This window comes from Panthera onca, chromosome D2 (genome assembly GCF_046562875.1).
Source record: "Panthera onca isolate mPanOnc1 chromosome D2, mPanOnc1 haplotype 2, whole genome shotgun sequence".
NCBI classification, from domain to species: domain Eukaryota; kingdom Metazoa; phylum Chordata; class Mammalia; order Carnivora; family Felidae; genus Panthera; species Panthera onca.
In genome coordinates, this window is record NC_138349.1 from 74,565,890 (window position 1) to 74,587,952 (window position 22,063).

The 22,063-nt window shown below is 50.5% G+C and overlaps 1 protein-coding gene across 2 annotated transcripts in view; it reads left to right on the forward strand.

Moving 5' to 3' along the window:
* Window positions 1–22,063, forward strand: part of SLC35F3 (solute carrier family 35 member F3) — a 400,450-nt gene that overhangs the window by 296,795 nt on the left and 81,592 nt on the right. For both annotated transcript variants that reach the window (XM_078434217.2, XM_078434218.2), the window contains one exon: window positions 1,743–2,067. In XM_078434217.2, coding sequence (XP_078290343.1) covers window positions 1,743–2,067 — 325 coding nt within the window. The remainder of the gene's footprint in view (window positions 1–1,742; window positions 2,068–22,063) is intronic.

Genomic DNA, 22,063 nt, shown 5'->3' on the forward strand with positions numbered 1-22,063 from the left:
GACATAACCCAACAGGATGCGAACCTGCTTGCTTTCGCCCTCCTGTCTGCTGCCCTCCAGCCCATGACAGAGACCCGCCACTTGCCGGAAGCTGAGAGGGTGATTGAGCATTTGATTTTCCAGAGGCCTTCTCATTATCATATACACTCGCATGAAAAGTAAGAGGAAGAAAGAAATTAAACACTAATAAAGCAGGCAAGGAAGCACACTATAAATGGTGTCGAGCAGGATTTGAGCTAGCAAAGGACGTGATGGCTCACGTGAGTAGGCACGTAAGGCCTGGTAGAACCTTTGGCTAAAACAGATACAGCCGGGGGCTGACAGTAGGGTCAGGATTTTTGCCTCGTGCATTTACTGTTTTAGAGAGCATCATACACGAAGCTCAGTTGACCGTCATGAAAGCCATTTAAATCACTACTGTGTTTAAACAGAAAATATAGAGTATGTTTGGCCCCAGGAGATTTTGCACTGACTCCTGCACCCCTGTAATAGACACGGCCTTTGAGCACTGGGCACCCCCGTCCAGCCAAGTGCCGGGCTGACCGTCTGAAAGGCAAGTGCGCTGGAAATTTGCATCTGTCCATGGTTACACCCTACGCACCGTTACAGCTCTGTCTGCATTTCCAGCTGACCGGCTTGCACACAATCGTGAATGAAAACCAAACGGTGGAAAATAACGTCTTTCTACCTCCTCTTGGTCTGTGGGAACGACTCTGCCCCAGGGCCAGGCTTCGGGCTGCAGGCTGGCTCCCAGAAGTCACGTGGCTTAGAACGGGGTGTCTGAGGCCTTCCACAGCCTCCGCTGCCAGAGGCTGTGGTTTTTAAGTAACGCTTCGCAGTGGGACTGAAGGCCGTCGGCAGGAAGACAAAGCAAATAGAGAGAGAAGAGGGGGACCGTCTATTTTTGCCCTCCACGCGGAGTAAGATGTGCATCTTGGCATTCGTGCGTCGAACGGGCAGAAGGAGCTGGTGCCCGTGGACTGGGAGCTTTCAGAGGTCAGGGCTTGTGCCCTCCTCAGGCACGCATCCCCGGACCCGGCATGCCCGGCGCCCCGGGGCACAGCAGGACGGGTGAGCCGACACAGACCAGGGTGAAAATGTTTCCGCCTCTCCATGCGTGCTGGAGACGTGTTTCCCAAACACTGGTGTGCACGCAAACCACCTGTTGAGAGGCAGATTCTTTTGTATATGTATAAATATAGCACGTATCGTCAAGTTGCCTAACATACAGTGTATACAGTGTGCTCTTGGTTTGGGGGGTAGATTCCCATGGTTCATCGCTTCCATACAACACCCAGTGCTCCTCCCCACGGGTGCCCTCCTCAACGCCCATCACCCGTTTGCCCCCCTCCCCCGCTGCCCATCAACCCTCAGTTTGTCCTCTGTATTCAAGACTCCTTTGTGCTTTGTGGAAAGGCAGATTCCGATTCGGGGCTTCTGGAGTGGGGCCTGAGAGTCTCCCATTTCCAACAAGCTGGGGGTGAGCGCTAATGGCTCCTAGCCCACGGACCACGCTTCAGGGGTCGGGATCCTGGAGGATCACTAAACCAGCGAAAACGTCTTCTGTTTAAGTTTTGTTCCAGAAGGCTGCCGCGGCCCCTCATCCCCTCCCTGGGGCGGCTGGCCTTGACAATGGCAAGTGGGGTCGGGGGCCTTCCCGCTCCCGCTCGCCCCCGGGTTTCGGGGGCGGCGAGGTGAAGGCGTGGAGGCCCCCAGGTAACCAACCCCTTCTCTTCCTCCAGGGGAGGAGCGCCCCCGGGACTCCCCGGGCCCGGCGGAGGCCCAGGCGCCGGCTGGGGCGGAGGCCGGCGGGCGGACGAGCCACCGCTGCTGGAGATGCTCCCGGGCGCAGCTCAAGAAGATCTTCTGGGGCGTGGCGGTCGTGCTGTGCGTGTGCTCCTCCTGGGCGGGCTCCACGCAGCTCGCCAAGCTGACCTTCAGGAAGTTCGACGCCCCCTTCACCCTGACGTGGTTTGCCACCAACTGGAACTTTTTGTTCTTCCCGTTGTACTACGTGGGGCACGTCTGCAAGTCCGCAGAGAAGCAGTCTGTGAAGCAGAGATACAGGTAGGCACTTCCGTGGGGGCAGGCCCCGCGCTCCGGGCCGCTCTGTTGAGTGCTGGCGCTGCGTCGGGCCGGGGGAAGCAGCGGTCAGAGGTCACGGTGTCACCTGCTGTCTTAGTGGGGCGAGGATCAGAATCCTCTCCCCTTGGGGTGGTGAGCACCTGCTTCCTGTGTCTTCAGCCCGAAGAAGTGCTTTATGTGAAACAAAAGGCAGCATCTTTCAGAGACAGCCTGTGGTAGGTCCCCAGAAAGGGGACAACTGGGACAGCTCTGTCGTTCTATTGCCCCTCCTCAAAGACTTGATCGTTCATCCTCTCTCCGACCCAGGACAGCTCCTTCTTTGTGGTGTGATTGCCTGGGCCTCGAGAGGGTGGCTCTCAAAATCAAAGCAGCGTCTAGACCTTGTTGACTCTACTTTCCCACATGGTAGTCCATTGGTGTGACCTTCCTTTCCCAAAGAAGCCAGAAACCCTGACAAACTCTGTACCTCTGTATACAGCGAGGTCCCCCCAGCCTTCCTTAGAAGTCACGTTGTCGGTGTTGACCCTGAGTCCTCATCCTATGCCAGTTGTTGGATCTCATGGTTGCCCTGATCGGAGGCCTTCCTGCTGGCCCAAATCTGATCTACTCAGGGAAAAAAACAAAAAGAGGCAAGAACGCTGGCCAAGGTGACCAGGTGGGCCCTGGGAACTTATCTTTTTGTCAGCCCTCGTGGTGGGGGAAAAATTTGAAAGTTGAAGGGTCTCCTCCCCACTGCCTTCTTTCCCACCTCACCCCCACCCCGCCAAACACATGCCCCACGAAACCACCGCGCCCCTCGTACCATCTGCTCCGAGCTCCGCCCCTGTTTTCAAGCTGCCATTAGACATCACAAGGTAACGAAAAACATCACGGGCCCGAGGAGCAACGAGTTTGGGGAACGGAGGTCTAGACTCAGATCAGAACCTTCCTGCGGGAATCTATCATTATGTCGCTGTCAGTTACAGGCGGACGCGTGAGGTGCCCTACTTTTTACAGTTCCGAGAGACAGAATTTGGACTGGAAGACCAAATTGGAAGTCGGACCACTGATTTCCAGAGGAAGGGGCTCCAATGGAGCATAGACGGAGTCATAAGGCTAGCTTCACACGTCCCCTGAGTGGCAAGGAATCCGAGCAAATTCAGTAGACAAGGCCCCTAGGAGCAAGGAGCCTGAAGCCTGGAACTGGGGCCCAGACCTGGGGCATTCTCAGCATTGAATTAAACCAGCGGCTCACGGGCCAACCAGACATTGCTAAAGAGGGACTTCATGCGCCTCTCCTGAAGAGCAGCCAGACGCAGACTGAAACAGATAGGTCTAGAAACTTCCTGAGGGCCCAAGATTGGCCCCAAGGCAAGAGAGAAATAACGGTCTGCTTTTGGTCGCAGACAAGAACAGACACTGGGTAAATGATGTATTTAACAGTCACGTGGCTCTACGCAGAGTTTGTGATGGAGCGTTTGCCTTCCGTGAAACTGACTAGAATAGGAAGCCCCTTTCCCTTAGCAAAGAGTTAGAAGTGAGCTTATGCCCCCTTTCTTGGGAGAGAATCACTGGCGGAGAAGATGTGTTTCTCCCTGCTCCCTTCACCTGCGTGCGCTTAACAGGGCCTCCCCTGAGGACAGTGGTGGCTGCTGCTTTACACACGTGTCCTCACGTGACCGCCACTCGCCTCGGGACAAGACGGGCACGGCTGGCTACTCCGGGCAGGCCTTGAGCCATGTAACCAACTGCTGAGAATAAGCACAGAAAAAAACCAAGCTCAGGGCAGGGTAAAAAGGCCAGGTGGGAAGCATGAGACGTCACCTAAGTGGATTAGCTAAACACAGACATCAGTCAACACCGACTGCAGAATTGTCTTTCTGCGGAACGTGTCTGGAGAATCAAGACTTCCTGCAGAATCACGAAAAGGTTGTGGAGGCAGAGCGATCCGGACAGCAGTAAGGAGCAGGGTCCGTAATCACAACATACATGGTCAGCGAAGCCACCTAAAACCTTGCCCAGTCTCTACAGTAAAGCTTAGGTCCTCCTCTTTAAAAAAATCTTTCTAACCATCTTTTTAAAAATCAGCTCTAAGCAGAACGGCCCATTTGCTAACCAGTTGAGTGGGTAGCTTGGTCAAGCCATGCACACCACTGAAGGGGCAAGGAAAGATTCTTTGTCAATAAAAGGGAGAGAAAAAATTTTAGCCTCACAGGCTTCGCTTAGAAGATCATGACTCTGTCACAACTCAAATTGGGGGTTCTCTAAACAGACTTTGGGATTCCCAGAACTCAGGGAAGACTGAACTCACATCTCCCCTCTTTGTGCTTTTATCAGAATTAGCGCCAGAGAGGGAAGGATCTAGAGTCAGCGGAAGAGATGTGTCTCTGACTAAAAGTGCTTCGGCAGGAAGCTGGGGAAAAGAGGACAAAGGTGGAGACCTTTTTCGCAGAGAGGGGAACAGTTAAGCCAGCTCTTCTTGTGGCTATCAAGCAGTCTGATGGAAGTTTCTTTTCCCCAAGCCCTCCCCACCCGAGCTGTGTTCCCATTGTGAAGCCAGAAAAGTCAGCCAAAGTGGAAAGGAGAGCATACGTTGCCTAGTGCACAGCCCCTGCAACCCAACATGTCCACCCGGGATCTTGCTGGACGGCACATGCTAATTGGGTAGTTCTGGATGGATCTGAGTTTCTGCTTTTCTAACAAGCTTCCAGGAGATGCTGGTGCTGCGGGCCAAGGGCTGTGCCTTGACTGAAAAGGCCCAGGAGTTGTGAGTCTTAGCTACAGGGTTTTTAAATGCCGCTAATCTGACCAGATGTAGGAACCAGGCTTCACCATCCCACGTGGAACCTATGAGTGACTCACTTCCGGCCCCGGGGCTGTTTGAGCTCAGGTCCTGTGCCACTTTCGAGAGAGGAGAGGCTCCATGGGCAATCATTTAAGCTGTGGGAGCCTCACATGCTCACTTGTAAATGGGAGGTGACGACACGTGCCCCGTCTTGCACACGAGATTGTTGTGCGATCAAATGAGGCACCATCCATGCAAGCGCCCTGTAAACTGTGAAATGCTGTTAAACTGTGAGCAACTGTCGCTGTACCCTGCTGTCCTCTGTGGGTTATGTGCTAGGATGGAGCCCGTGCTTGGTGCATCGGCCGCCTTGTGATGACCGATTTTAATGACGGGGGCGGGTCTTGGGGGAAGCGCTAACCCTGCGGCGTCATGCAGGTGTTATGCCTTGGAGAAGTCAACTCTGGGTGCTGCTGGCGGCACGGGGCATCCTAGAGCTGACCCGGGCTTCTCACGATTGGGCACTGTTGTTAGGAATTAAGGGCACAGATGCGAAAACCCCCCAGCCCAGCTGAACTGGGTTTCCAGTCTCTGGTTCCCTGCTTCTTGCTGACGGCGGGCCATGGGGATGTGCCAAGACAGTAGTGGTGCCCGGGACCCAGGCTGGGCTCCGGCCATGGAGATGTGTGTGGGCGCCGCAGAAACCGCAGTCACAACGGGAAGGGGGCGGTCCTGTGAGTCTCCTACACAGCTGGGCACCCGAGGAAGAGGCCGCATCAGGTCCATGCCCCAGAGAGGGATGACTTTCTAGATCAGGAGGACAGCTTCTCAGATCCCAGGGCTCACCACAGGGAGCGGAAATCAGCCAGAGCAGATCTGGGGCTCCTGCACTCTTGTCAGAAAGTCTGCCAGGAATTTCTTCCAGTAGTGACTTCTTTTCATAAGCAAATGCTAGAACCTTCTGCTATCGTGCAGCTGCCAAAAAAAGTGAACGATACAGTGGTGACAGATGTTTCCCTCTGCCTTTTGTAGCTTCAGGCTTCTGGAAGCTAGCCAACGGATTCTCTTTTAGAAACAGCGAGAAACATTCTGAGCCAAGAAAGGGGAAAGGGCAGTTTGGATACCTTTCATCTTAAATCTTATCAGGGCCCAGTGGGTATGGAGGTAACGGTCTTAATGCAGGAACCGTGTGTGTGTGTGTGTGTGTGTGTGTGTGTGTGTGTGTGTGTGTGTGGTCTCATGCAGCTGTAACATTCAAGGTCAAAGGAGCAAATTGGGGCAATTGCGAGCCAGAGGCTTGTTCGTTCTGAAAATGGCATCGCATGTCTTCTCCGGGTGGGGCACTAGGGACGTGATGATAAATGGTCCCTGTCCTCAGAGAGCACCTGGTGTGGGAGTCAGATAGGCAAGCAAGGTGTGGGGGTGTGCAGGGGAGCCCAGGAGAGAGGCCAAGGGCGTGGGTCCTCGGCAGGATGGGAAGGTTTCTTAGCGGAGATGACCAAGGGACAAGCTCTTTAAAGCCAAAGCACCCTGGGCCGGCAGAGTAGCACAGGGAAACACAGAGGGAACACAGAGGGAACACAGAGAGCATGGCATGCGAGGGGCTCTGACTTGGCTGTGGGAGGTAAGCTAGGCAGGAGCAGCCCCTGGCGATCCTCTCACACCTCCCACACCTCACACAGAGGTTGAATTCTTATGTGGATACTAAGGGGGAGCCATGGAAGGATTCTAGGTAGAACAGAGAAGCCATCAGACTGGATCTAGAAATACTACCACCACCATCAGACTGGATCTAGAAGTACCACCGCCGCCATCAGGCTGGATCTAGAAGTACCACCACTGCCATCAGACTGGATCTAGAAATACCACCACCACCAGACTGGATCTGGAAACACTACCATTGCCATCAGCCTGGATCTGGAAACACCACCACTGCCGCCATCAGGCTGGATCTAGAAGTACCATTGCCGCCATCAGGCTGGATTTAGAAGTACCACCGCCGCCATCAGACTGGATCTAGAAGTACCACCGCCGCCATCAGGCTGGATCTAGAAATACCACTGCCGCAATCAGGCTGGATGTAGAAGTACCACCGCCGCCATCAGGCTGGATCTAGAAACGCCACTGCCGCCATCAGGCTGGATCTAGAAACACCACTGCCATCAGGCTGGATCTAGAAATACCACCACCACCATCAGACTGGATCTGGAAACACCACCACCGCCATCAGGCTGGATCTAGAAGTACCACCGCCGCCATCAGACTGGATCTAGAAACTCCACTGCCGAACACTTGTTGACGTCAGTGTATCTGGGGCACGTGGGAACATGTGGGTCACGCAGGTGTTGTTCCTCACCTTAGGAGCTCACACTGGAGTGGGAGAGAGACCCACGTGAAAATCACACGAGCTGTAAGAGACGTAAGGAGGAGGCAGGCAGGAGGGCGGGCAGTCAGCTGGCTGGCTGCGTGCATGGACAGGGCCCGGTACATGTTAGAGCTGTAGGTCAAACTGAGGCCCAGAGGGGAAGGGCTTTGGGTGCTGCTGGATCAAGGGCTTTATTCTCTAAGCAGTGGGATCCTTGAGGACGTTTTGAGTAGAAGACAGATAATCAGAGCTGCTTTCAAAAGTAAAGCTTCTGAGTGCTAATTATACAACTGGTTACAGAATTCCCCAATTCACATCCACGGCACCATGCCTCTCGGGTGTTTTCATTTTTCGTTTCTTTGTGAGGCTTTTTTAGGGGGTGGGGGGAGAGGGACCCCAGTTCCTGAGAAACGGCAAGATCTCGAGTGGTAAATCTTCAAGTGTTACGAAGCCAGATATCTTGCTTTGAATTGTCACTTCTTTACCCCGAAGCAAACTTTTGTTTTGGTGAACAGCATTCCAGTGGTTATTTTCTCACCAGACTCAGGCATTCTGAAAATAGGGGGGAGATTTTCTTTCCAGGAAACATCGGTACATGTTTGTTGGGCCCCGTGTGAATGCTAAGGTTGCACCAAGGCAGCCCTAATTAGCGATGCCCCAGCACACCCCTGCCTTCCCAGTGCCATTGGGCCTTCTGTCTGATGCAGGCTGATGGGTTTCTTTCCTTGCCCTTTCTTACTCTGAGCCCCAGACGTGCTCTGGCCTGTTCTCCCATCCACAGCTCTTTATAGGGTGAGGGCACTGTGCAATCAAGGCAGCAAGGATCTTCAACTCTAGCAGGATGGACATACCCTTTCATTCATTTTACACAATCTGCCAGAATTCATTCTACAAGATCTGCCAGGGTTTGGTCACTGCTGGATCCATAGCAGTGACCCAAACAAGTGAAAATCCCCGCCTGGGTAGAACTTACATTTTAGCGGGGAAACAAACGCGTAAATAAAATATAATGTGTCACGTGAAGCAAGGCTGGAGGGTTGGGGTGCTGAGTGGGGGGATATTGATGTTGGGATGGGGATCCCTCTGTCTCTTGAAGGGACCTGTGGTTACCCCCACACCTCCCCACCCCACCCAGACCCGAATGCCAGGGTTAGCCCTGGTTACCAATGGCTTGCTCGTTCTTGATCCCTACAAGCATCCATTTGTGAAGTAGGCCCTCGCCAAATGCCTACTCTGACCCTGCACAGCGGGGCACTGGGGAATGGAAGTTGCAAGCACATTTCTGCCCCTGAGCTGCTTATAACCCAGTGGGGGAAGCTACCTTTGTACCCCTGGATACAGGAGTCAGGTGGCAGGGAGGCCTGGCCTGTTTGGCCTCCTGTGGGACGGACCCGAGAACCCCGGCCAAGCCACCAGCTCACGGGGCCCGACGGGCGGAGGGAGCGGCACAATGTCCTGTTTTCAGCGCATGCTTCTGCTCTCACCCTTCCTCCTGACTTGTAGCGGTCTTGTTTCCTGTCTCATTTTTGTGAATCATCAACCCCCAAAGCAACGATACATCCAGAGCCCTTGCAGTTGACGTATGATGTTTTGTTGTTTGCTTTTGTAACTGGTTTAGAAAAAGTGGGCAAAATATTTGGGAACGTTAGTTTTTAGTTTGGCCTGTGTCTTCTTCTTGGTGGTAAATAATGGTAATGATATATAGCCATCTTTATGCCAGGGGATCTTGGTCAGGCTTGCTGCCGAGGCGGAGTACCTTCCCCCTAGCCCCCCATACACACCACACATCCACACCGCACGCGTGTGTGCATTCACATGCATGTACACGTAGCCATCTGAGCACACAAGCCATGCTCCAAGTCTAAATGGGACGTCATAATGGATCCCAGTGTCAGCAAAGGAAGAAATGAGAGGAGGTGGCTGGCATAGGTTAGATTGTCTCTGCCTGTTTTAAGATACCATTTGTAATAGTCAAGGAGGCATTAGTGGAGAAACGAAGCACAGAGCATTGTCCTCATGACCCAGACAGCGACAGCACCCTCATGCTTTTACACCAGGTCCCCCCTGCTCTACAGGGTCCGCCCCCGTGTCCTGTCATCATGGCCTTCATAGTTTGGCTCATTTATTTCTCTTCACGTATCATCCCCACCTCACCACCACATCTCAGCTAAACAGCTGCTGGCTCCAGCGAAATTCACGGATGACCAGACTCTGCTACAGAGGAGTCCAGAATATTCCACAAGTGATTTTTCAGCCTTCACCGAGGCAAGGAGGAAATACTGTGTTAGCTCCTGATCTCCTCTGTCCTCACGTACTTCAGTTCAGCCTCCGTCGGTTATCTGAGGTCTTTGTTAATCCCTGAAGGGATATCAGTGATTTGTCTTGGCAGTTCAGCAGTGTAAGGAGGTTATCCAATTTAACCTTGTAATTTCAGAGCACGTCTAATTCAGCTGCGGCAATGTTATGCCTTCCCATGCAGTTTTGTGGCAGTTTTGCAAAAGGTCGGGTCCATTGCACGTGATCCTGCGTTTGAAGAATAGTAGCCATTTAAATCATTGCCATATCCGTGTGATGGGGGGGTCAAGGTGCCCTCGGCTAGACTTACCAGCAAGAGATGGAGTGAAATTTTTAGCACAAAGTGCCAGGACCCTTGTGAACATTCGCAAGATCAGGGTCACTGTAGAGAAGGTGCGGAACAAGAAATGGTGGCTTTCCATCCGTCCCTGACCCCTTCAGCCAGTGGGTCTTGAGGAGGAGTTAACACGTGTACAAGTCAGACGATGGAGAAGGGCTCCTGTGCATGGACGCAGGAAGGTTCCGGGAGGCGTGTCCGGGTGTGTATCAGCTGCAGGAAGATGCCCAGGAGACACAGACCCCACCCCATCCCACCCAGCGAACGTTGAGCCATTTCTTTTCTGTGTAATCCTGAGTCATAGAGTCAAGTTTCGTGAGCCAGCTCACGGGCATACTGAAAAGTTAAAATTTCACCACATTTAGGGAGAAGATCATCTGAATGGAGATCTCAAAAAGTCAGGCAGGGACTTTGAGGATTCTCTGCTCCAACTCATCCATATTATCAAAGAGGCCATAGATGCTCAGAGAAGGAGCATGAGGCCTTTGTCCTCTTCAGTTCCAGTCTTGTTTCAGAAATGCCACCGGGAGGGAAATAGGTCAACACTCTTTCCTCAGAGGGAGGAGCACGGAGGCAATGGAGCAACAGTGGGTGAGAAAGCCGGCAGCCTACATTTGGGGCACAGTGATAACATGGTGGGAGTGCAGGCTTGTCATTACACAGCCCAGATTTGAAGCCCAGCTTCACCTTTATTTCACGATTTGGCCATATGTTAGTCACCGAAAAGCTCCAAGCTTCACTCCTTCTCTGTAAAATAGAGCCCCTAATACGCACCTCTGAGGGTCGCAGCTAGGATTGCCCTTCCTCTAGGATCTCAAAGCTGTTTTTTTTTTTAATGTTTAATTATTTTTGAGAGAGAGAGAGAGACGGAGGGGCAGAGAGAGAGGGAGACACAGAATCCCAAGCAGGCTCCCGGCTCTGAGCTGTCAGCTCAGAGCCCGATGCGGGGCTTGCATTCCCGAACCGTGAGATCATGACCTGAGCCGAAGTCAGACACTGAACTGACTGAGCCACCCAGGGGCCCCTGGGCTCTCAAAGCTCTTGTCTAGATCTTGTGTTCCAACCGCACAGGCTTAAATGTGATAGTGTGTATAAAGCCCCAAACTCTACTGGGTCCAGGGGTTTTGTGTCCATCACCAGTTGACTTCGAATGTGAACCCCTAGATGCACACAGAGCGTGGCTCCCGCTCCCTGCAGATTATAAGATGACGATGACCGTGATGGTTATGATGGTGACGATGATGGTGATCGTGATCGTGGTGGTGGTGACGATGACGGAGCATATTTCAACCACAGGTAACTGACCCTTTCTCCTCACGAAGATTCGGATAAGCAACGTAGCTGGTGTGGAGCCCACAGCAGAGAGAACAGCATAATGCCCTGTCATTACTTTGGACTGTCGGGATGGGGGCATTTCTTGGCAGAGGTGAGCCATGAGACGAGTGTGACAGGAAAAGGGCAGGGAGCTCCCGTGGTGTTCTTTTCGGGTTTTGGGAAGGTAAGAAAAGGCAAAGGGGGAACACGCTGGTACCACGTAGAATACTAAAGCCGATGCATGTCGTTGTTCTCTTAGCTGTATTGTACACAGCTCTTAGCTAAACTGGAACAGCCACCCACGTCCAGCGGGGCAGACATCAGAATGGCTTCCAAAGCCCTCTCCACCCTTCCTGCCCCGTCCTAGTGTGCACCTACTGGGATCATCCCACACCAGGCCCCAGGGATACAGCGAGGAACAAGGCCACACGGCAGAGGGAAGGGACCCACTGCCCTGGCGTCAGGCTGGTTCATGTTCTCAGATCCACCATTCACAAAACCGTGTGACTTTGGGTGAGTTGTTCATGAGTGCTCCTTTTGCTTCCGTGTTCTCATATTTTAAGAATGAGGCCAAGAAAGCCCGTATCCACAAGGTTGGGAGCACTGTGTGCAAATCAGCCTGGCCCGAACTTGGCCATTTGTTGGTGTTGAATTGACGGTGGTTCCCGCACCCCCTACTGTTGGAGCAGTGGGGGCCGTTGTTCATTCTCCCCCTTAACAGCCTTACTGCGCCCACCGTATTTCTTTTAGCTGTTTCCTTTCTAATGTAGCCACGGAGCAAAGGGACTTTTGACACTTACATTTTCTCCTATGTTATTTGTTTTTCTTTTTTAATGTTTATTTTTTGAGAGAGAGAGAGAGAGAGAGGGAGAGAGGGAGCACACAAGCAGGGCAGGGGCAGAGAGAAAGAGACTCACAGAATCGCAAACAGGCTCCAGGCTCTGAGCTGTCAGTGCAGAGCCAGCCCAGGGCTTGAACCCGTGAACTGGGAGATCGTGACCTGAACCGAAGTCAGACGCATAACCGACTGAGCCACTCAGGTGCCCCTCCTGTGTTATTTCTTTATATTCCATTCCACATGGGCTTTCCTCAGCTGAGGAATTGGGAGCCTGTGGGCAAAGCCGTGGCTGGAGATTGTCACACCTGATTTTCAAAGCAGAATCAAACCAAATCCTCTCATATAGCCAGCATCCATGCTGAGTGCTTCACAGAGTCAGCCCCCTCCCCTTCACCAAAACACATTTTACCCACTTTGGGCATGGGCTGGAATAGACCAGTCCACGTGTCCAGGCCCCCTCGGGCCAGCCCTCCACCCCACCAACCACCCAAAGCCCTGAAGATCTGGGACTAAGAGGGTGGGGGCTCTCCAACAGGGAAACTTCAGATGATTTTCTAGCCCGGTTCGTCAAGGTGGAAAAAGTCAGACCCCAGCAAGTAGTGGGTTCCCTGTGCCTTAGAGCTGGGGAGCCTAGTCCTGTAAAGCTCTCAGTCATTGAAAGTGCATGTTCGTTTGATGGCCACACCCCATACGATCTAGTTGAGTTTGTCACGGAAGATGACAAATGGGGCCAGAATAAGCTGCCTTTTTTGATGTTTGCGCAAATTCTACTCTCGTGCTTCCTGGACCTTTTAAAATAGAATTATAGTAATTACATTTACCTCCTCAGCTGCTTTCTACTTCAAGCAGAGAGAAAACAAAATGATTTATATACTTAATGTAACATTTAGGAGCGCATCAGGATCGTTTCACACTTTTCTTATCTAAGTGCCTTACTTTATGGTACTTACATTTAATGAATTAAATGAGTTACTCTCCATCGTAAATATGTTATTAATTTATAACATAAAATAAATGAAAAGCAATGGAAACTAAAACTCTCTTGTTGCAGGAACATATCGTTAGAACCGTTATATGGCATTATTCTGCTGTATGTTTCTCCGGGGGTAAACGGAAGAGAGTGTTTTTCAGAGAAGAGCTTTAAGTTCTCCACCAACAGAATGGTGACAGGCTTCTTAATATTTTATAATGAATTAGTGTTGAGGGGATATGGGCATTTTAAATGCTTATTGGTTATTTTTTAAGCATTTGGTTTTATGAAAGTTGGTGTGTTGAAGCGCTCCTCAGAGAGTGTCCTTGTTTCTTGGTGAAAGGTGTTTTCTCCCATATAGGTAGCAGAGGGAATTGACAAGGCAGACTGGTAGACACGTCCACATATGCGTCTTACGGAATCCTTTCTGCGGGCGCTCAGGTGGCTCAGTTGGTTTAGTGTCCGACTCTTGATTTCAGCACAGGTCATGGTCTCACGGTTCATGAGATCAAGCCCTGCGTCTTCTCTCTTTCTGTCTCTGCCCCTCCACTACTCATGCTCTCTCTCTCTTAAAAAAAAATCCTTTCTGGGGACATGTGAGGCTTTCATAGATCTTCCTACCGAGGTGGGATGGAGCCATCTAGGTTTCCTGGCCAAGCCCCCAGCTCTCAGGAGTCCTAAGCCAGCCAGTGTCATTCCATAGTGCACTGGCATCATGGTGGACAGAAATCCTCCAACATCACCCAAGAGCAGGTATGGGGAACGGCATAACAAAGATCGTTGCTTCTCCTGCCATAGTATCGGGTTGTTGCTGGAGGGGCTGTCTGGCCAGCGGCTGCATCTCCCAGCCTCCCTTGGCATCTAAGTTGGGCCAAATGACTTCTCTCTGAAATGATAATGTATCAACCGAGGCAGATCAAAAGCACGTAGGCATTTCCCTGCTCTACTGGCAACACACACAAGATTCCTGGGCTCGAAGGGATGACAGAGCTACCAACAGAAGGAAAGTCACCAAATGGGGAAATGCCACCTGTCTCCCAACAACATGAATCAGAACGGAACTTCTGTTGTGCCAAGCCTCTGAACTAGGGGGTTTGATGCCATAGCCAGCATTGCGCTAATTGATACAGTCCCCATCCTTCTACCCCTGCCCGCAGAGTCAGAGTCCATCTGAAAATCCATATCCTCAACCATGTGCCCTTGGACATCCTTACCACCCATAAACTTCCATGTAGTTATATTCGTATTCTGAGTATTTTTAAAAATGTTAAGGGGCACCTGGGTGGCTCAGTTGGTTAAGCGTCTGACTCCAGCTCAGGTCATGATCTCAGGGCTCGTGAGTTCGAGCCCCGTGTCGGGCTCTGTGCTGACAGCTTAGAGCCTGGAACCTGCTTCAAATTCTGCGTGTCCCTCTCTCTGCCCCTCCCCTGCTCGTGCGCGCGCGCTCTCTCTCTCTCTCTCTCTCTCAAAAAGAAAAGCATTTAAAAAAATTTTTAAGAAGTATACTGGACAGAAAATGGTAGCTTCTTTTTTTTTTAATTTATTTTTGAAAGAGAGAGACAGACAGACACAGACAGTGCAAATGGGAGAGGGGTGGAGAGAGAGGGAGACACAGAATTCCAAGCGGGCTCCAGGCTCCCAGCTGTCAGCACAGAGCCTGACACGGGGCTTGAACCCACGAAACGCGAGATCATGAGCTGAGCCAAAGTCAGATGCTTAACTTACTGAACCACCCAGGCACCCCAAGAAAACGGCAGCTTCTACACTCAAGAATAGGGGTCACATCCGCCTTGCTCACCTGCATATCCCCAGCACCTAGCTCAGTGCCTGGTGCAGAGTATACACATGATGGATGCTGAGAGAAGGCAGGGGAAGCAGGGGAAAGGAAGGAAGGATATGATCACATGGGCAATGTCACGGTTGTCACCCTCACACTTCCTGCCAGAGAAGACTTACTGAGACAGCTCTTAGCAGGCACTCTCCGTGGGGCAGCCCTGGAAGTGACCCTTTATCCTGACCGCAGTGATCCCCCCTGCCATCCAGAATGATACACTGATCCCGTTTTGAAAGAGCTCTTTAATTATAAAACGGTATTAGAAGAAGAAGTGCTTGATTATCAGATGTTTTTTAGAATTGGTCTGGTCTGAAATTAGCAGGCTCCAGCTCAGGGGCGAGGGGTGCTCCTTTATGCGATGTGATTAAAGCCAAGCCACAAGGCCATCCTCGTGAAGATTCAAGTTGGCAGTTATCTTGGCTGGAATTTCACATTCGCTGAAAACTACACCCTCGCTCTGTCCCAGAACAGAAGAATTTAGAGGATTTGTGCATTTAGGATCTTAAAAGGGTTGCACACGTTTTAACCTGCCATGAAATCTGAGACATACCCTGAAACTTAATGGTATAAACACCCTTCTTGTTAAACTCTGGGACTCTGTGGGCCAGGGATTCCAACAAAGCATCAGGGATGGCTTTTCTCTGCTGCACAACGTGAGGAGCCTCCGCTGGGAAGGTTTTCTGGCGGGGAGCAACCTGACCGCTGGGGGCTATGATTATCTGGGCTGTCTCCCCTCAGTGCCTAGCAGCTGTTAGTCCCCGGCGACATCAGTTGGGGCTGTCTACCTGAGCATCCTCCCATGGCATCTTCAGGTGGCCTGGATTTCCTCACAGAAGCTGGTGGATGTGGGCCAGGCTAGCCCTAGCAGCCAGGTGGACGCAGTGGGATCTCTGGGCCGGATGTCTGCCCGCTCTCCACCCCAGGCTCCAGCAGCTGCCCCAGCCACTCCTTTCTCCGAGAAGCATCGTCTTTATCAGTAAAACAGAAAATAATGTCAGCCTGGATGGAGAAGGCTAATAAAAGCGATAATAAATGACTCAGAGGGTGGAAAACTACTCGGGAACTGCCAAAGTGTAAGAATAGAGACGTGATGTGTTTACTTTCAGGCTATCTCCTCGATCCCTTTTTCCATACTGATGTTTCCCCTTCTAAATACATGAGTTATGTTTATGCAAATAGTGTTCAAGGACCACAGCATTCCAGGCCACCGTTAACACAGTAATTTATAACCCGAGTCACATCCCTGTATGCACTGAACTGCCAAAAGACCTCGCATTAGCAAAAACCACACATAGGACAGAAACAGCCATATGAGGACTTAAGGCATGAATAGGAAATTGCTCCCAGAAGCAGCAAGGACAGCAGAGTGTTCTTGTGGCTCAGTTCTCAGCGCTCTGAGAACTGGGAGACTCCATGGCCGCCATGTGTGTTCAAGTCAGTGGTATAGGTAGGGCTGGTAAGGCTGTCCTAGGACCCAGCCAGGGCATAGGAGAGGTGACAGGCACGGCAGGATGGGACGCCTCGAAGGAGCAAACTCCACAGTCAAGTCCAAGATGGTGGCAGTTCACAGGGCTGGAAATGGAGGTGTGAAACCAAGTGGGGCGGGGTGCAGTCACCAGCAGTGGCTTCCTAAAAAGTCCAAGGCTAAGTGCATGGGTACACTGGGTGCTGAGTGCCTAATTTATTTTTTTAGGTTTTTTTTTAATGTTTATTTATTTTTGAGAGAGACACAGACCACAAGCAGGGGAGGGGCAGAGACAGTGGGAGACATAGACTCTGAAGCAGGCTCCAGGCTCCGAGCTGTCAGCACAGAGCCCGACGGGGGGTTCAAACTCACAAACCGGGAGATCATGACCTGAGCCAAAGTCAGATGCTTAACTGACTGAGCCACCCAGGTGCCCCCGGGGTTGCAGTGGTTTTAATCTTTGTTTGACAGGTTGGTTAGTTGGTTGCTCATTCGGTAGATTGGTTAGTGGGTCCGTTGATTTGGTCAGTTGGGTGGTTTCTTTGATTGGCTAGTTAGGTTTTGTTTGGGAGTGTTTAGCAAAGGAATGCTTTCTTCTAATAAAAAAAAGACAAATCACGCAAGGAAATGCAGTAGAGGGGAGCTGTCCTGGCTGTATGCAGACGGCACTAATCCCTCCCGGGCACATTTCTGTCCTTCTTAACCAGGTGCAAAGCCTGAGATGCAAGTCTGTTCCCCCAGAAGCACCACATCACAGCCCAGAAACCAAAATGTTTTTTGCTGCCGCCTAGGTGAGCAAGGTGATTGCCCCCCCCCCCCACCTCCACCGGCCCTTCCGGAGTCAAGGACCCCACTCAGAGTGGAGCCGGGTGAAAACATCACCTGTGCAGCCCCCGTGAGGGCTTTCAGGTCATCTGGGAGGTCTGTTCCGTGTTTCTCCGGACAGAGTCCCTTGCTTGTTCTTCTGTCAAGAGGAAGGGAGAGTTGCTAGTTCTGTGGGTGAGTCTTAGGGAACAGGCTGCTAGGAAGTGGTCACAGGTGAGTGAGTTAAAATTCTTGAACACCTGCCGGGAATGGCTGACCACCAAGGTCCCCCCCTGCATATCCTCCTGGGAGAGGCAGGGGGCCAGGGCCCGGTGGGGGTGGGTCGCTCCTCCTAAGAGGGCCTCATTCTCCTCACCAGCTCCAGGCCATGAAGGCTCATGTTATTCTGCCCTACTTCCCTCTTCCTCCTTATGTATTTCTAGCTGCTTTCCTAGTTTTCCCCTCTGTCTCCTACAGAAGCTTCCATCCCGCTAATGAGAACGAGGAATCTCTCACTTGCTTTTTCTTCTCTGGCGGGAAGGCCAGCCCCCTGTGTGCCTCAGGCGGGAGAGGTGCCTCCCTCTTGCCTTGTGGGTCTGAGAGGAATCCTTTTGGCTTTCACTTCCGGTGCCACATTTGGTGGGTGTCTCCACAGGGGCCTCTTGGCCAGCCCCGGCCAGTACCAAGTGCATCTTGCCATGGAGGTTCCAATCCCGTGGGGTCACCCGTCTGCTGTGGGTCGGGGCAGAAGGCCCATAGGAAGGGGGAGACTGAGTGCCCTGCCCGGGCCAGGGCAACCATATTTATATTCCACTGAAAAAAAAGGTGGGCTCTGTAAATTATGTAGTCGTCCTGAGGATCGATAGGCAAACTTGAATTTTAAGTGTTCTATCCCAGTTCGCAACCCATAGGTGAACTTGATGTTGCCAGGTAGATAACTGAGATCATAGGTGTCGTGAGCAGAGTGACTCCGGCAGACACGGGAGCTTCTGGTCTCAAGGCTGCGTCCCCTGAAGTGCGTTCCACCAAATGTGAGTCATGCGGTGTGTTAATTAACTGTGGTCAAGTCAGTCTGTGAAATGTGCAGAACTTCTCGGCCTTTAAAGCGTTAATGTGCCCTGGGACCTCACGAGTGCCGTATAGCATGGAGTGCCTCCCAACACAGCCTTCGGGCCCTTTTTGTGCTGAATCTAACACCTGCACCAGCATTCTGAGAAGCCCATTTTTGAAGATGGTATTTAAATAATGATCCCAAGTAGAAAAAGAAATTTGGGGGATCCTAACGTAAAAAGAGAAGCACTTGGTGGCAAACGGTGAGCCTAATGGTAGGAAAAGTAGAGGAAAGGCAAAGAGGAGGGTGAAAGGAGCTGGGTCCCGGTCCCCCAGCAGAGGGGTGATACAGATGACTCCTGCTTGGTGCAAACGACAGTGCCAGCCAAGTCCCTGAGAACAGACAGGAGCAATGGGATAGTTCAATGTCTTGACCATCTCTGGATGCCTTGTTAAGCTGAACGGGGGTCCTCTGATAAGTCTCTGACCTTCTTCGGGATAATTCCATCGCTCAAGAGGGAAAGAAAATACCTAAAAGTGGTGCTCTTTGACGAATAAGGAAACACAGTTTCGTGGGTGAAGGTTGCAGAGACACCAGGGAAAGCGACCAAGTCCTCCTGAAGGCTGTTGAAAGGGAAACAGATGGCGGGCAGATCATTTGAGTTGAGCCCTTTGGCCCTAGGCCAATCGTGAGAATCGCAACCAGAGAGAAATTGGATGGGAGAAAAGAGCCCCTTTACAAGCTCAACCAAACAACTCCAAATCCTGAGTAATGAACACAATAGAAATTTATAGGACCTGGATGAAGAAAAATTTTAGAATCCGCCTGAGACTCAACAGCATAAAAATGTCAGTCCTCCCCACCTTCATTTACGAGTGTAATGCTATTCCAGCTAAAATTAGGTTTGTTTTGGAAGTGGGCAAGAAAACTCGGAGAAAGGAGAACGCGCTGGACCTAGCGGTTCCGGAGGTTAAATATGCAGTGAAGTCTCAGGGATCGAAGCAGTGTGGTACCGACACATGTTTGGACAGAAGACCGATCGAATGTAGTAGAACATCCTCAAGTGGACCTAAACCCAAGGAACCTTAGCATATGCTAAATGTGGCGTCTTGTCTAAGTGAAAGAAAGATGAACTATTTAGTCAGTGATGTTGGGACAACAGGGGAGCCATGTAGCGGGAAAGGTGACTCAACGACCTCTGTAAGCCTAGCTAAATTCCAAATAGAATTTAGGTGTAAAATCCAAAATTTTATGGGTAGTCCATAAAAATATTGGGTAATCCTTTTACGACCCGTCTCACTGTGATAATCATCAAAGCAAAGACTAATAAGTGTTAGATTAAACTACATTTTTTTTAAAGCCTAAGGTCTAGTCCTTGGCCAAACAATAAATAAATAAAATAAAAATCACCATAGAGTGGGAAAAAAAACCAACTTGACAAACTAGGGAAACTATTTGCGATTCACATGAGAGGCAGAGAGTTTTCAGCTCCTTAATAAAGAGCCCTCATAGACCGATAAAAGCAACAACTCACTAGAAAAAAAATGTGCAAAGTATATGACGAGCAGTTCATAGGAAAGGCCTATAAATGTATCCGAAAAACACTTAATCCCACTCCTGATGAGAGAAATGTAAATTAAAACTGATTTTTTTACGTGAAAGACTGAAAGAGAAAAATAAATGAATAAAAATATTTGATAATACGCGACACGTGTCAAGACTGTGAGGAAACAGTACATTGACACATTGCTGGTGGAGTGTAGATTCGTAAACCTCATGCAAGGCGCCCTGTAGAGTAGTGTCTATCAGAATCACAAATGCCGACTCGCTTCGACCGAGTGCGTCACTTGTATGAATTTATGTTACAAGTAAGCATGGATCACGAGGTATGAACAAGGTATCACTGCAGCATTGTTTGTAATTAGGTGAAGATTAGAAATAACGTAGGGGCACCTGGGTGGCTCAGTCGGGTGAGCGTCCGGCTTCGGCTCGGGTCATGATCTCACGGTTCGTGAGTTCGAGCCCCGCGTCGGGCTCTGTGTTGACAGCTCAGAGCCTGGAGCCTGTTTCGGATTCTGTGTCTCCGTCTCTCTCTGCTCCTCCCCTGCTTGTGTGCTCTCTCTCTCTCTCTCGCTCTCTCTCTGTCTCTCAAAAATAAATAAACATTAAAAAAAAAAAAGAAAGAATGTAAAATATTTGCCAGTGGGGGACTAGCTAAAGAGGTACAAGCTTACAGTGGCATTCTATTCACTACTGAACTGTAGATAAGGAACAGGTGGTGGCTCAGTCAGTTAAGCATCCGACTTCGGCTCAGGGCATGATCTCACGGTTCATGGGATCGAGCCCCATGTCAGGCTCTGTGTTGACAGCTCAGAGCCTGGAGTCTGCTTCGGATTGTTTGTCTCCTTCTCTCTCTGCCCCTCCCCTGCTTATGCTCTTTCTCTCTCTCTCTCTCTCTCTCTCAAAAATAACCATTAAAAAATATTTTTTTAAAAAAGCAGGTGTTCCCAGCCCCTGCCAACTAAAGCCACTTTCAATTTCCTTCCAACCCGTTCTCTTTCTGACCTCAGTTTCCCATCATCTACTCTTTCTCATTCAATAAAATGCTACCACAGATGAATGAATTTGACACTTATTTCAAGCGTTTTCAGATACTAGCCCTGCTTCTGTTTGCCAGCATGGGGAGAACAGCTGTAATTCTTATACAGCAAAGATCTGATGGTTTGATGATAATCCAGTGTAAGTGAGAGTGAGCAGAATTTGGCAGTCTCGAATGCTGTGGTGACAGGGTAGATTGGTACAATAATTTTGGAGGACAATTTGACAATATCTATTGAAGTTTCGAATGCCCATTAGCCAATCGATTCTGCTTCTAGAAGTCGATCCTGTTGATACCTGCATGTATAAGGACGCTCAGTGTATGTTATTTATCTTGGCTCTAGAGATTTGGGGTCAATGTTGAGTGACAGCAGGAAAAAAGGTCCTAATGCCTATGTCTGTCAGTGGCTCATCTCTACCCACAATGCAAGCTAGTCTTTGTAGCTAGCATTCCCGTTGGATTGCTGATTTTACAGCAAGAGAAGAAACACCAACTGCTGGTCAGGCAGTTAAAAAGAAGAGTCCTACCGATGGAAACCAAAGCCCCTTCCCTAAATTCAATCCTGTCTTCTTTCAAAGTACAGTCTAGAACACTAGTTCCCTGGTGATGATAATGTGGTACCCAGGGTGTTAAACTCATGACTATAGCCAAGAGATTCATCCTGGGTATATTCCATTTGACCTAATTGACTGAAGAAATTTACTTGAGGAAAAATAATTGAAGGGAGAGAGAGAGGAAGAAAAGAAATTAGTTTTTACTGTAAAACACTGAAGCAAAAATTAAAAGACAGGGTAGCATGGGGTGCATGTTGTTTTAAAATAAAGCCCCAAGTTCTTTGATATTCTTCCCTTCAAGAGGTGGGGCTCAATTTTCCCACCCTTAGGTATGGGTTGGCCTTAGTGACTCTTCCAGTGAATGGAACAATAATGGAACTGATCAGTGGTGGGTGACTAGGTCATCAGAGACATTATGGCCTCCTCCTTTCTTTGTCTTGGATCTTTTCCTCTGGGGAAAATCCGCTGCCCTGTTTTGTGAAGACACTCGGGTGGCCTGTGGAGGAGAAAGACCCCTTGGCAATCAGTTGAGGCCTCCTGCCAGCCCCTGCTGACATCTTGATGACAAATACATGCGAGCCTCTGAACCGGAAACACCCATGAAACCGCTCCCAAATTCTTTAAGCTGCTAAGTTTGGGGGTGACTTGTAAGGTAGCAACAGCAATCTAATACAAAGATGATCTCGCTCTCCATGGGTTCGAGCCCCACATTGGGCTCTGTGCTGACAGCTCAGAGCCTGGAGCCTGCTTCGGATTCTGTGTCTCCCTCTCTCTGTGCCCCTCTTCTG